The 16,235-nt window shown below is 28.3% G+C and overlaps 1 protein-coding gene across 1 annotated transcript in view; it reads left to right on the top strand.

The window, feature by feature from the left end:
• LOC123299195 (probable Na(+)/H(+) antiporter nhx-9) overlaps window positions 1–16,235 on the top strand; it is a 90,650-nt gene that overhangs the window by 61,541 nt on the left and 12,874 nt on the right. Inside the window, exons 3-8 of the mRNA XM_044881490.1 lie at window positions 5,366–5,819; window positions 6,330–6,547; window positions 9,729–10,021; window positions 10,609–10,679; window positions 10,756–10,968; window positions 11,802–11,940. Coding sequence (XP_044737425.1) covers window positions 5,366–5,819; window positions 6,330–6,547; window positions 9,729–10,021; window positions 10,609–10,679; window positions 10,756–10,968; window positions 11,802–11,940 — 1,388 coding nt within the window. The remainder of the gene's footprint in view (window positions 1–5,365; window positions 5,820–6,329; window positions 6,548–9,728; window positions 10,022–10,608; window positions 10,680–10,755; window positions 10,969–11,801; window positions 11,941–16,235) is intronic.

Raw genomic sequence — 16,235 nt, 5'->3', positions numbered from 1 at the left:
CTGGACCGATTTTGATGAAATTTTTTGTGTGTGTTCGTGGAGATTCGAGAATGGTTTAGATTTACAATTTGGTCCAGTACAACTGTTTTTGAGGGATCCGTACCAAAAAAATGAAATTTCATTAAATGGTGGGAGCGCATATAAATCATATCACATTATGTATACTATGTGTACTATGTATTTTTAATAGTATTCAGGTATTGTCAATAGGCATTTATTAGAGCCATATGCGAGCGCAGCGAGCTCTACTATCAAAGGTCAGGCCACTCCAATAAATAGGAGTTAAATTGGGGTTTAGCGGGATGGGTTTAGCGGACAGGCTAAACGTAGTATAGGTATTCATGAATTGGAGTTACGTTTTTACGGGACAACGTCCGTCGGGGCCGCTAGTATTAAATATATATTACTGCTATTTTTCTACCCTGAATGTAATTTCTAGTTAAAATGAACTTTATCTATAAATTATAATTTTTTTTAAGTATCGAAGCAATCTAAATAGAGAAAAATGAGTATTACTCAAATAACGAGAAGTGTCTTAAATATATACAAGTTCATCCATCATAAACGAGTTAATAAAGAAGGAATGTACCACTTGCTCAGAAATATTCTACTGATATTAAGACTGTTCTATACACATTTTTGACTGGCGTGAAACTTTATAATGTTTTTGAGAATTATCTTAAATATTCACTGGTGGGAAAAAAATTTGTAAAGAAAAGCGGTTTTCCAGATAAGAATAGTTAAAGTTACAATTGAATTACAAGCACTGCAATTATAACCTTTACTCTATCGATTTGATTGAATTTGGATATGTTATAGGTACTCATATTCTACCTGCCTTGGTTACGAAAATCCTGTTAATTTTCATTGTTCACATACAGATATAGTAGAAAAAGAAAAAAACCTGTGTGTGAACAATAAAAATTTGCGAAAAACAACAAAATTTTCGAATAATAAAAGTACCCAGGGTAGGTAGAATATGAATATCTATAACATATCCAAGTTTCAAATCGATAGAGTAAAAGTTATAATCGCAGTGCTTGTAATTCAATTATAACTTTAACCATTCTTATCTGGAAAACTCACTTCTCTTCATAAAATTTTATTTCCGCCAATGAATATAAAATTATAAAGTTTCACACCAATCAAAAGACGGATTTCACTTCAATATAAAATATGCATAGAACAATCTTAATGTAAATAGTCTTGTATAATAAAATAAATTCCCGATTTGCTTTTTATGTTGTGTATATTACAAGAAAATTGACTCCGTGTAGAAATGGTATCCTCGTAACATAACTTACTACATAACAACCTAATATACAAATTTGATGAAATGGAAGAATAATAAACTGGGTCACAGACTCTTGAAAAGATATTTTCTTTAACAGATTGACGACAAATATCCTTCGTTTACAATTCAACTTCAACTACAGTGACGTTCGTTTAACTTCGTTATGTAATGACCAAAACTATAAATAAACTTCGAAAATTAAGCTTTATTTACATAAAGTTAAAACAATTTGCATATTATAGAACAAATTGAAAGTTGAGTAGACGTAAAAGATTACTGTTAAATTGTTTTTTATCAAGAAACGACGACGGAATATTTCGAAGACCGGAAGTTAGAATACGGCAGAAAATTGAATAGAACATGACGAAAATAACCACTACATACTTTAAAATCAAATCAAATCAAAAATAAATCACAATTTAAAATCAAATCAAAAATAGATGATTCATCAACTTGAATGCCAATAAATATTTATCCAAAATTTTTCGCCTCTCTACTAAAATTTGACATACACAACTGATAATCGTTAGTGACTGAATATTATTTTCACTTTCTCCTGAACCTTTCAAGATGTGCGACTAACCTTCATTAGAAATAGTCCCCACGATTATAGTTAAAAGATCATCGTCCCGTCGGGGAAAATAAAGATTGTAATACTATTGCAACGTATACGCCTTATACTTGTTATCAAAAAACATGAAATAAGCTACTTGAAACCGAGAGTAAAAATTTTATTAATGACCAAAAATAAATACAAACATCAACTTCCACGAGGATTTCCAAAAGTTGTTTTGGAATTATCTTTGTGGTAGTCTAAATTAGTAAAAACGAAGAATTAAGCCCAAAAAAAAAAAAGATTTATTAGAAAAATAACCAAATTGATTTATCAAACAGATGCGAGTTGATAAGCATTTTTGAAACAGCATATTTATAGCAAATATAGGTACTCAAAACAACACTTTACAAACCTATTTACATATATAGATCTAAAGCCCTTATCGCCGTTTTTATCATCCAGGGGGCACAAAGGCGTGAAAAACATTTACAAATTATTAATTTGTTTTTTTAATTTTTTTGTGGAGAAAGAAAAATATAAGATTTTCAAATTAAGGGAATATATAAAAAAAAATTCTATTGAAATACTGATGTAAGGTAATTAATTATAGAATCCAATATTTTATTCACAACCATAATTCCATATTATAAAATATGACACGTTATTAAGAATATAAAAAATAAAATAAAAATATTAGAATTGTCGAGTACTTACTGTCAGACAATGTAGCAAAAACATTCGTTGTATAAAGAAATAACAAACAAACTGACTTGCATTTTAATTTATATTTAAGTGAAAATCAATACAGTTTTATTCAAAATATTTGTATTATATATATATATATATATTCATATACATAATTCTTGTTTCTGACTAGAAATATCTAGATTATCGATAAGAGTTTAGAAAAATAAAATGAAAACAAAATTTGTTTAAAACATATAATAAAATTATTATAGAAGAAAGGGTAACATAATCAAAATAATTAATTGGCATAAGAAAGAAAGGCAGCTTAAACATCAAACACCATTTTATAAATATAGGATATAGCTAATTGATTTCAATCAAAAGTCAATACTTCAAAATAAAATAAATAAGTAATTTAGAAAAATCAAAAACTCAACTGTGTTATAAAATCTGAAAAGAAAGAAACGGATCCAGTAGTTTACAAAGCGACTTTGCAAAGCGAATATGTAAATCCGCTACAAAGTGACTTTAACAGTCGGAGTCCATTAAAATCAACACCGGCTCAAAGCTTCTCAATAACGGGCACCAATTGTAAAAGTTGCTATGTAATCTACTGGACTTGTTTCTTTCTTTTCAGATTTTATTTAACACAGTCGGGTTTTGATTTTTTTTACAAAAAACCCTTCTATATACAAATTTAAAATAAATTATACGAAAATTTATTTATAAAATTTATCATTCCTAATTAAATTTAAACATAATTTATATAAATTTTTGTAATACCCATTTAATTACCTTTATTTTGATATCCTACTCGATAGTTTTGGTTAATTTTTTTTAATTAACGTACGTACTTCCGAAATACTTGACAATCTTAACTAAAATAAGACAAGTAGCTGTATCCAACTACATAATATTCAAGCGCGCTTAAGTGACTAAATTGGAAATATAATATTAGCTTATCATCTACTTACAAATGCACAACAATGGTATTCTAACATGAATACCACTTACAATATTTCTGACATCTTCAAACAACATATGACTCAACCTACTATGACCTCTTCAAGCAATATTTTGCTCAACGCTACCACACTCCAATTTTCCATTTACTCTTACTTCAAGAAATACCTATTTAAGCGTTGATAGTAACGAAAAAGAATATAAAATTGATACAGAATTAATAAATTACAAACTGTTAAACAAAGTTCTATATAGGTCAGAGTTTAGTCCAATTTTTGGAGATAAATATCTAAATAATTAATTCTAAAATAACTTTTTTGTAATACAGCTTGAAAAAGCAAATGCCTTGACTGGGAATAAAACTAGTTAAACAAAATACATTGAAATAATTTATAAAGTAATGAAATGGCTATTCTCACTTGCTTTAGTAGGTACAGTTTCTAAATCTAGTACTAAGTGCTGATTTGACATAGTTATTGTATATAATACATTTTGTAAACTGATTCTCATTTGTTTCTAGATGATTTTCGTGTCATGTAATTTTCTGTACTTCTTTTCGTTGGTGAATGTAGTTTTCAGAGTAAAATAGCTTCCTTTATTATGTTTTGTATTGACTTCTATAGTGAAATACATTTTCCGTAAAGCCTCCAGCTATTTTAGTATATATACTCACTTTTTTACACTTCATACAATTTTATTTACAACTTTTTCGTTAAACAAAATCATCATTTTGATTTTTTTTTTGTCTACAATAAATTACAACAAATTTAGTTTTAACGAAAAAAAAAAAACTTTTTTTACAAAACAAGTCAAGTATGTTTTTTTTTAAATTACAGAGAAATGTTCATATTTTATATTTTTTTATCTGCATGTTTACTTTTCTCGTATACCTACTTTTACTTGGTGATTCAAGTTATAAAAGGAAATGGCAGTTATTCGTCAAATGGCAGATTTTCTAGATAAGGGGTGTTGACATTTTGAAAGAAAAAGTGTAGGTATTGAAGGGTTGTCATTATTTTAACGTTATCAACCATTTAAGGAAATCTTCCTATTATAACTTGGAACACCCTGTATAGGAAAAACTTATTACAAAAGTTCACAATCGCTTAATGATGGAAACACAAAAATAGAGGTATTTTTCTACCACTTTTTTTACCTTAAGCTTGAACGAAGGATAAAGTTTTCACTAGAAATTCTGTTTTTAATTTTAATCAAAATCTTTTTTGTTTTCAACTTTAATGAAAATTGTTGATCTTGAGAAACATAGTTCGAAAATGATTTTAGCGTCGAAATCGTTTTGATTGTACTTCAAATTAGCCTAAAAACAATGTTATATTAAGATGGAGAAAACTAATTTCTTTGAATTTTTACGATTTTTTTAAGGGAAAACACAAAAATTACGAAAATCGAATTTAATTGAACAAATTTCTGTTTATTTCATACGAAAATTCAGTTTACGCTTATTTTTTTATAGCCTGGTAAAAACGATACCATTGATTAAATTCCCGACCTGGAGATATCAACTTCCCACAACTAAAATTTAAAATTTCATTTCTTTCAAAAATTTGTCTTACATTCTTAAGTTATAGTTATGAAAGTTTAACTTATGAAAGAATTGAATTTTAAATTTTAGTTCTGGGAATTTAATATCTCGAAAAATTTGCTGGACGATAATTTAGCCAGTGGTATCGTTTTGGCATGGCTCAAATAAGCGTAAACTGGATTTTTTTTTACTAAAAGAATCAAGTTTTTTATTGCAATTATTGTTGCCTCTCACAAATCCATGCATCCTAGAAGCTTGTAACTCCCAAGATACTGAAAGTATAATTTTTAGAAAACTAACTCCTTTTTTATTTTATTTTCAGGTGCATCATTATGGGCATGCGGACAAACAGGACTCTTTAATTGTGATACACCCATCCTAGATATGTGTTTATTTGCTGCACTCATATCAGCTGTCGATCCGGTAGCTGTTTTAGCTGTTTTTGAAGAAATTCATGTGAATGAAATCTTGTATATAGTTGTTTTTGGTGAATCATTATTAAATGATGCTGTTACCGTTGTATTATATCATATGTTTGAAGGGTATAGTGAAATGGGTCCATCGAATATTTTGTATACAGATGTATTAGCTGGGATTGCATCATTTATTGTTGTGGCCGTTGGTGGTACAGTGATTGGTATTGTATGGGGTTTTGCAACGGGATTTGTGACACGTTTTACAGATGGAGTGCGTGTTATTGAACCAATATTTATATTTGTTATGGCATATTTAGCATATTTAAATGCGGAAATATTTCATATGAGTGGAATTTTAGCGTAAGTATTACTTAGACATGCAATTCATTTTACTAAGGACAGAAATTTCAGATTCTAAGACCGTGCATTATAAATTTTTCTTCTGCGAAAATTTGAGGGGGGTCTTTAAAGGCGCTACAGTAAATTCTTATAAAATAATGAAATGAATATTTTTTTTTAAACTATATTTTAAATCGAAAAATTTTAGTATTAATATTCGTCTATCAAAAATACAACATCAAAATTCGAAAAAGAAGCCACAAATATTATCATACACGACTTATTGAGAAGCTTTCTTTAAAAAATCATTAAAAGGGTACCACTCATACATATTTGTCTGTTATAAAAGTCGTAAAGATAGGCAGAAAGAATAATAGTGTAAAACAGCCTTAAATAAAACTAACTTGAAAATGAGAAAATCTTTTTTATGTAACTTTAATGACTTAAAACACTACAAGTAATTAAAACAATAAAAAACCATATAATGATGGTTATTCTTCATTTTCCTTAATATATATTTTTTTATTACAGAATAACCTTTTGTGGTATAACAATGAAAAATTATGTTGAAGGAAATATATCACATAAATCACATACAACCGTAAAATATGCAATGAAAATGTTAAGTAGTTCATCAGAAACAATTATATTTATGTTTTTGGGTGTAGCAACAATCAATAGTAAACATGTTTGGAATACATGGTTTGTCTTTCTAACCATTATTTTCTGCTCCGTTTATCGTACAATAGGTAAGGGTTATTCATTTAATAATATATTCTATACTATTAGTTTAATTGTACGTATAACTTTGCTTCACGTTATCAACTAAAAGATGGGTGTATTTTTCAATATTTCCAATCTAAATTGAAGAGCTAGGTGGAATAATGACATCAGCTGGCAAATTAAATTTTAAGAAAAACGCTTATATCGATAAAAAGGATATTATGAGACAATTTTATTATGTTTTTCAAGGAAATCTTACGCATAAAATTGCTTATAATGCTAATCTTACACTATCTATTTTCAACCATATACTTTACCAATGATTTAATGCAAATTACCAAATTTTCAACTTCTCCAATACTGCCCTACTTAAACTGAACGCACCTGAACAGGCGTAGCTCAAAATGACCATTTTTAGGAAAAATTTATATTTTAAACACAATAAAAGACCTCGCACAAATTATATGTAATCTGCATTTCGGTCAAACTTTTTCAAATTTTGGTAAATGATAGTTTGTCATTCTAAAGAAAAGTTTCCATGGTCACAAGTCATGAAAATGACAGGATTTTATGTTATAGCTAAATTAAAATTGGAAAATGTACTAATTTGTATAATATATGCCTCTGTGTGTATAGGCAAATACATATACAGATGTGTATAGCTACATGCATACGTGTTTTTTTAATGTAAGGGTGTTGTTTTTTATTGTATTTTTGAAGAATATGTTACGAAATTCAAAGAAGAAGCAGTGTTAAATGTTCAGTGGATTAATAATATGAACTGTTAAGATCAATATTTTCAGCTACATATATACGTACATGATTTTTGACAATTAAATTACAATAATTTTTTTAATATAAATGAGTACATTTTCCAATTTTAATTTAGCGATAACTTGAAATTCTGTCACTTTCATAACTTGTGACCATGGAAACTTTTATTCAGAAAGACTTAAACTATCATTCCCCAAATTTTGTAAAAGTTTGAAATGCATATTACATAACAATTATAATTTGTGCGAGGTCCTTTGTTGCAAAAAATATTATTCCCTAATCCCTTTTCCTAATCTCTTTTCCTAATATGAACCTCATCATTATATTGAAATATTTTTTAGTTTTTAGTCAATTGATTTGATAATATGTTTTGTGTAAGCTGATAAATTCATTGATCAGAAAACGCTGTTTCAAGGGGTTTTATTCATTTGGCGCATACACATTTGATTTTCTAAAATTTATCTCCCATAACATTAAAGAAATAACAAATAACATTAATCAAGTTCTATCGCCAAACTATTTCAATTGGAAATTTGACCTCTTTTCTACATATGCAAGTATAGCAATTAAATTTATATTGGAAATATTTCTCAGGGAATTGTGTTTAATGTTCATTATTACCTCACCAATTAAATGAAAACCAACTATAGTCATTTAAATATCCCATGTAAACAATACACTTTTCATACACAAAACGGTTACAAAAAAGTATTCACTTTTAATTAGATTTTAAAAATCAATATGAAATTTATCTTTTCAGAAAATAGCTAAGGTTTCAATTAAATCTCTTGCCCGGAAATAAAACCAGTCATTTACACATATACACTTTAAATAAGTAAATATTTTTCTTTTATAGTTACAATGCTTTCGAAACAATGTAACCCAGAATGAACATAATACTGCCTCGTAGAATCGTTCTGTCAAAGTCATGAGGACATAATTTTTCATAAGCCACATTCACTTATTAAATTATTGATGTCATCAAATTATTACGTATTTTTTCTCTATATTAATAAATTGACTATATGTGGTCATTCTGAAATACCCCGTATACCTATTTCATACTAAATTATACTTTAAGAATTTTCGAATAAACCTAACTATATTAATTTATTTTTATATACCGAATAGACGATTTCAGGCAAGAGTGAAACTCAAGCATCCCCCCAAGTATGAAATCGTCTACCCTCCCATTCCACACACTATATTTTTCATATAATCTACATTGATACTCCGAGTATTGTAGTATAATTGGCTCAACTCCTGCTGAGCCAATTAAAACAGACAATTTCTGACTTCATTTAGCGTGCAAAAACCGACCGTTTTCTAAACGCTGAATAAAATTGCATAAAATATGTAGTTTCAAATTGTCTAGTCTCGATTGGATCAACAGAATTTAAAACTCGCATTTTCAATCCAGGTCATAAGAAAAAATATTTTTAGCAATTTCGCAATGGGTACACATTTTTCAGCCCACTGTGTAGAAAAAATTATCCTATCTATTTTAAACACATGAAATAGAATACGAAGGGGCTGTGTAGTTCTTGCTAGTAGCAGGTACTAAGGTACTATCATGAATATAATTACCTATACCTACGTGTGTTTATTAACCTCAAAAAAGCAATTAATAGCGGTTACCATTGTTTTAATATGTTCGAGTGCTTCTACTGAATATTAAATTGAAATTAAATTAAATCAAAACAAATAAGTTAAAGTTCCGAATCACATCATTACGTCGGAGCCGTAGAATTACGATGAAAGAGCAGATTTCGTATAAATAGGAAATTTTGCAAACAACTAAGAAATCCACTACGTAGAACATATTGCGCCGAATGGTAATAGTTATTATTTCTATTTTGGAGCGCAAGGAAATAATTTATTTTAAACTTCAATATAACAATTCTTTTACTCTGCTGTTTCCATAATATCCTCTTCCTGATGTTCTCGCTTACCTATAAAACATGATAAAAGCTGTCTTCAATTTAACCCACATGTATTGATATTATACGCGGCGATGAAATGGATCTCATTAAATCTCTGATTTTTCTTAGACTGTTAAATACTCATACGAAGATACAAATATATTCTATTTACCTCAAATTATGATGAAAATCATTTCTAAGACCATCCAAAAATCAAGATTTTTTATTGAAATTGATGCTAAATGCAAAAAAAATTGATTCTAAATGTAAAAATTAATGCTAAATGACTAAATAATTGAATTCTTAAAATCCAATCTCAGATACAATATTTAAGAATTTCCTGAATGAGACTAAAATTCACTGGAATTTTCATAAAATCTTTGATAAGATAAATGATTACGCGGTTAAAGTTAATACTAAATACACGATTTATAAATTTTTCTATTTAAACTGAAAACCAAACCTTTGATTCTTAAAGATTTTATGGGAACAATTTTTTAATTTTTTTTAGGTGTAATAATTTTAACATACGTGGCAAATCGATTTCGTTTACATAAATTGGATAAAGTGGAAAAATTTGTTATGTCCTATGGTGGGCTTCGCGGTGCTGTAGCATTTGCCTTAGTTTTACTTATCGATCCAAAACATGTTCCACTACAACCAATGTTCATGACCACAACCATTGCAGTCATTTATTTTACAGTATTCTTTCAAGGTATTACAATAAAACCGTTGGTAAAAATCCTAAATGTTAAACGTGCTGAAAAACGTAAACCAACAATGAATGAACGAATTCATGAACGGGTAAGTTTTTATTGCTTCTGATTAATGTGACCGCAAGAAAGGTTTTTTCACACCCTGGGAACTTGCAGAAACTAAAACAAATGTGGTTTATTTTTTACTTTTATATGCTATTTTCAATGCCTGCGTCCAGTCGATATGATCGCCACTTCAAGTGTTTTAAAATTATGGGGTGCCGATGCTCGCACTTTTGTTAACGAGCGATCATTAAATTAACGAAGCGATCACATCAGCCATATTATACGCTTACAAAATGCAAATAAAAATGTATTTATTAATAATTTTATTATTAAAACCGTTTAGATATTGCAACACTGTAGTCAAAGTTAGGTATATTTACTACAATATTACAATAATAATCAACAACTTTTATAAAAATTTATAAATCAATAAATTTTTTATATACTTTAATAAATATATCAAATATTTTAATAAATAATTGGAAAATATGTAATTTTATCGGCTCATTTGCAGTTATAAGTCAGAAAAATATTGTATAAATTTATCATAAAGAGAAAAAACTTTTTTGCTAATTTACCTACCTCTCTTAAAGTAAATTAAAATGATTTGCAATTTTCATATAATTGCAGTTTATGGATCATTTAATGGCAGGCGTAGAAGAAATTTTAGGGAAACATGGAAATTATCATGTACGCGATAGGTAAGCGTTCAAATATAGGTACTTTATTCACTTCTGATGTAAAACAATTTTTTGACGAATATTATAAACTTTCTAGATTTAAACGTTTCGATAATCAATATTTAAGACCATTTATATTACGAAATTATCAAGGGGCAGAGCCAAAAATCTTAGAAACATATTCAAAATTAGCAATGCGTGATGCAATGGAATATATGAGACGCAATGCATCAACTATTGGTAATATTAGTGGTACGGAATCAATGTCAGCAATATTTCGTAATTATACAGCGGGTAATTTAAATGGAAGGTGCGCCAACTCGTTTTTAACATGGTAAATTTTTCTAACAAGGCATGATGATACGAATTTAAAACAATAAAAGCTTCGTATGCATAAAAATATAATGAATCTTTTTTTTCTTACTTTTTTTCTATTTTTTAGCAAATTATCACTATGTAGAAATATCGCACAGTTATTTATAAAATTCTTTATTTCAAACATATTTAGTCTTTTAAATTTTATTTTTCAATTAGCATTAGTAATGATAAATTAACGCTTTTCATTTCCATCCAAAAAAATCATAATTCATTCATTATCCATAAGTACCAGTCGTGTCCAAAATATTCTCAAGATCATTCATTAATTGAAGAATTTTACATCATTTCTCGAAGATTAATCCTAAAATATGAATCAAAATAATAACAATTATATTTTGAGTAAAAAATTTGGCAAGAAAGTGAGAACCAGACATATTAAATCAGTTCTATCAAGAAAAACTTAAGAAGAATGAGCTAATAAAAAAGGCACATTTTAAAAGAATCTTCCAAGTTATGGCAATACAACCTATAAAATGGAAACTTCGATCCCCAATCGAATACTTGATAATTTTCGCACAACAACATCTTAAAATTCACTCATTAAGTTTTACTTATTCATTCATTAATTCATTTAAAAGACAATAATATTTGAAAAGCGTTAATTTAGTTCGTTAAGATTAACAGCAAATAGATGATTTATTATATACTTTTGATATGCCTGTTAGCAAAAATTTTTACCTATTCTTTTTCTCTACTCATTCATTTTCTCCTATGTAGATTCTTGGTGATTTAATATTTCTTTTTTGTTGAATTCTAATGTTTTAGTCCCAGTTTCAGCCAATTAGATTCGAGCACATGGAATATTGACATGCAAGAATTGGAATACAATCCATCAAAGAGGGATTTAACCGATGCCAAAATACATCACTTATTAGCCGAAGAATTATGCAAACCATACCGAAGAGTAAGTGGAAAATTTTTGTGTGTCTGTGTTATACATGGAGAAAAATGTATGTAAATTTCCAAGCTTATCCAAGCCTTTATCTTTAAAATTTACAACATTTTTTTCCCTTATAAAACCTAAACTTTGTAATACACACTTTATATTGGCCTTATTTTCTGTATACAAAAATCGAGAAAGCAAATTCAAATTCAGTTTTATTTTAAATACCATGAATTGCCGTTTGCAATAATTTCCATATTTTTCTATACCAATTCATTTAATTTTTCCAAATTATTTTTACTACAGATTTCCTCTTCAAATATGGTGAGCACAAAACACATCTCAATATTAAGTGTATTTTATTGTGTTTTAAAAAATTCCTTAATAATGGGTTAATTTATAGCAATTCTAATTTAAACTTTAATTCAGTTAAATAGATATTAATCTCAAATTACTCAAGTTTATTTTTGTATGTCTTGGTTTACTTTCATTCAAATTTAAAGCAGCATGAATATATTTGCACTTACCCTTTTGGGTTAATAATGTACTATGAAGGGTTTTTGAAAACGAATAAAATTTTCCAAAGTATAACATTAAGTTTTTAAAAACGTTTGAGTTCTTAAACGTAAAAAGTTCTTTCTCGTTCTTCTAAGCTGTTGGTGTCAATCAACTTTATTTTTAGGTAGTATGAACGCCAAGGCAAGTTTAGGCTTGTAGTTAAAATTATTTGTACCTTATTACTAACTTTCATGATGAATTTTGTTATAACTTCATGAAAGTAGACGAAAAATAAGAATAAAATTTTTGTATATCTGCCGAAATATCGAAAGTTAAATAGTTTCGATATTTTTTAAATTACTCCAGATATCGAAAAATTTTATTCTTACTTTTCGTTTATATTGTCAAGTTATAACTAACCTAATAATTAAATCAAAATTAAAAAATATTTTTTTTTATTTATGTCCCCACTATCGTGCTTATGCATTCTTAATAAGTCGGACACAACGGGTTTTTTTTTGTTTTCAATAATTTATTAAGGTTTTAACTTTAATTTTAATAGTTTATTTTAATTTCCACCGACTAATTTGGAATAAATCTATGAAAACATATCATCTATCTACCATTTTCCCATAAGACCAATGTCGGGCACCCCCCCCCCCCCCTTAAAATAGTCCAACTTCATATACAAAAAATCAAGTCTTTTGTCCAAGATTGCCCTTGCGCTCGTACATCCTTAAGAAATAAAAGATTATAAAAACTATTAATTGAACATGTCACTCGTATCCGGCACGAAGGACCAAAAGTATTATGTTGAATTAAATGTTGATAAAACTTTAACTTGAATAATCTGGATTAATTTCTAGTTTCACTTTGAGTTTAAATTAAATTGAAAAGAAAAATAGAGATTTTTAATTTTATTTACTTTTTTACTTTAGATATATTTTGTGCACTAAATAATAATCAAATGTGGTGCTTTTGTCGAACTATTTTTTTTTTTACTGTAGACATAATTTTACACAACGATATTATAATTCCAACAAAACTGTTTCAAAATGCTTGTAACAATTTGGATATTGTTTGAAATTGTAAATATGTATTCTAACAACATATTGCTGATGTATTTTTCAAAAATATACTGAGTGTTTCATTTAGAATGTATTAAAACAATATATTAGATCAGGAAATTGGCCAACTATATTAAATTCCGCTTTACGTTACTATATTCCACGAAATTAAAATAGCAAACTTTATGCTTACAACAATACAAAATTGATATAAACTATAATGCATTTCTTTTCGGTGTTAAATATGGATGAAATAAAAAACAACATATTAAAAATATTTCTCGTTTGGTAGGTCTCTGCCCCAACGGACAGAGAGTTGCTGGTGTAATACTGTGTATGTGAATCTGTTTAGTATACGTTTTTTGGTGTCGACAGTTATTTGTTAGTTGGATGGAGTGTTTTTTGCAAACATTTTTCAACAGATGTTGAAATATTACTTCTATTGCACAATTTTTGTGTTTTGAGTGTGAATGCAAAATTTTCAGAGTTTCCACCACAAAGTTCCTATTTTTATGTACCTCCTCAAAATAAATCCGACACTAGTTTATATGTCTATAAATTCAAAACTTAACTGTTTTATAATTAATAACCAATGATATTACTCCCATTACAACCACATTTTAATGAAACACAATGTATATATCTCTATCGTAGATCAATAATCGTATTATCTAAATGTATTTTATTTTTTTATTTTTTTTTTTTTTTTGTATTGAAATTATTATTCTTCTTGAGAAAATTCGGCTTTTTATATACTGGGTGTTCCAAACCACCCGTCCAGGCTGATTATTCTGAATAGTTTTCAAAAAAAATTGAAACGAAAAAACACGTATCAAATATTTTTTGAAACTCTATCTAACCATACCAAAAACACCCTCCACCCTCAACCCCTGTTAGGGGTAGGGGGTGTAACTTGAAAAAATCAAATGGTAACCCCTATTTTTTTCTGCAGATTTGAATTCTTCAGAAGAAAAGACAAACATTTTGTCGAAGAAATTTTTCCCGATTTTCGGTAGATCACGCTACAATCGACAAAAATCGTTCTTTTAGATTTGGCATTAGAATTGCAGTTCAAGTGAAGGCGAGAAAAGTTTTTTGAGTCGAGAATAGTTATTTTCAATTTTGTTTTTGTTTTTTTGAAGAAAAGACTATTCTGTTTTGTATTTCATATTTTATTATGATTTAGAAAAATTATTTTTGTAAAAATGTTTTTTTTTATTTTGGAAAGTCTGAAAAAAAATTAAATCTAAAATGATTCATATCTAATTCTTTCTAAGAGCTTTATTTAGTATCCTCCCAATTGTCTAGTGGTTTACCTCAATTACCGCAATTCGACATTTTCGCTTCTCTTTTATTTTCGTTGAATTTCTAACTTTTGTGTTGCTTTTGTTTTGTTTTTGTTTTGGTTCTGTGTGTTTGTGTTTTTATTTTTTTTTACTTTTTCGTTTTGATTTTTGTCATTGAACGGCGCAATTCTTATGCCAAATCTAAAAGAACGATTTTTGTCGATTGTAGCGCGATCTACCGAAAATCGGGAAAAATTTTTTAGACAAAATGTTTGTCTTTTCTTCTGAAGAATCCAAATCTGCAGAAAAAAATAGGGGTTTCCATTTGATTTTTTCAAGTTACACCCCCTACCCCTAACAGGGGTTGAGGGTGGAGGGTGTTTTTGGTATGGTTAGATAGAGTTTCAAAAAATATTTGATACTTGTTTTTTCGTTTCAATTTTTTTTAAAAACTATTCAGAATAATCAGCCTGGACGGGTGGTTTGGAACACCCAGTATACATGTCGATTAATTTTCTATATATATTTTGGTTACGAGACTACAGATCCCGAAAATAAAAAACATATCGAAAAAATCTTAGGGAAAAGCAACAAAATCCGTTACTAAATATGGATCAAACAATATTTATCTGTTTGATAATTGTAAAATAATTTGCAACAAACACTAATGACGTCAAACAGACAATACGTGGCAGTCATTAGTAGGCTTAAATCTTAAAAAAGTGCCGACTATGAATTTGGCCAACTAGCCGATTAGTCGGTTGTAGAAAGGTAATTATTCGACCGATTAGTCGGCCAAGCAGATCACTGTTTCGGGGGTATACGGTAATCTCCGTGACACTTTGTATGGAGTTTATCGCACACATGTCGCAATTGTTTTGTTTACTTCCCGGTGTCTCTTGATTATTACTTTTGTATGGGCCAGAGTAGTGTTTTATATAAAAAAATTAATTAATTTTTTTGATAGCACAAATGTTGTCTCAAGAGTCATATATAGTCACGCGTGCGCGTCCTTGGATATTTAAGGTCAAAGGTCTCGAAAATCAACTTTTTGTGAATATCTCGTTTCTTTTGTCTTCAATCGTATTAACATTTATAATAAAAGTTGTAGAAGATAAAATTTTCTACAAATGGCCAAAACTTTTTTTTGTATGTTGAACCGTTTTTGAAATACAAGGCGTAGAAGATGGTGTGTGCTCAGGTTAACGTACTTCAGTGCTGAGTCACTATTTATAAATATAAGGTATTAAATAATTAATTAAGAAGCATTTAATGAATAATTATGGAAAAAACCGCATAATAGACTGGGGTTCACGCTTGACCCCGTCTATTATACGGGTTTTTCACTTAATTATCGATTAAATACTACTTAAATAATCTTTAATACCTTATATTGATAAATATTGATCCAGCGCTAAGGTACGTATAGCTGAGCGCTCCATCTTTTGCGCCCTTTATTTCAAAA

The sequence above is a fragment of the Chrysoperla carnea genome, chromosome 4 (assembly GCF_905475395.1).
Source record: "Chrysoperla carnea chromosome 4, inChrCarn1.1, whole genome shotgun sequence".
Classification (NCBI taxonomy): Eukaryota; Metazoa; Arthropoda; class Insecta; order Neuroptera; family Chrysopidae; genus Chrysoperla; species Chrysoperla carnea.
This window is presented reverse-complemented; position numbering and strand designations above follow the sequence as displayed.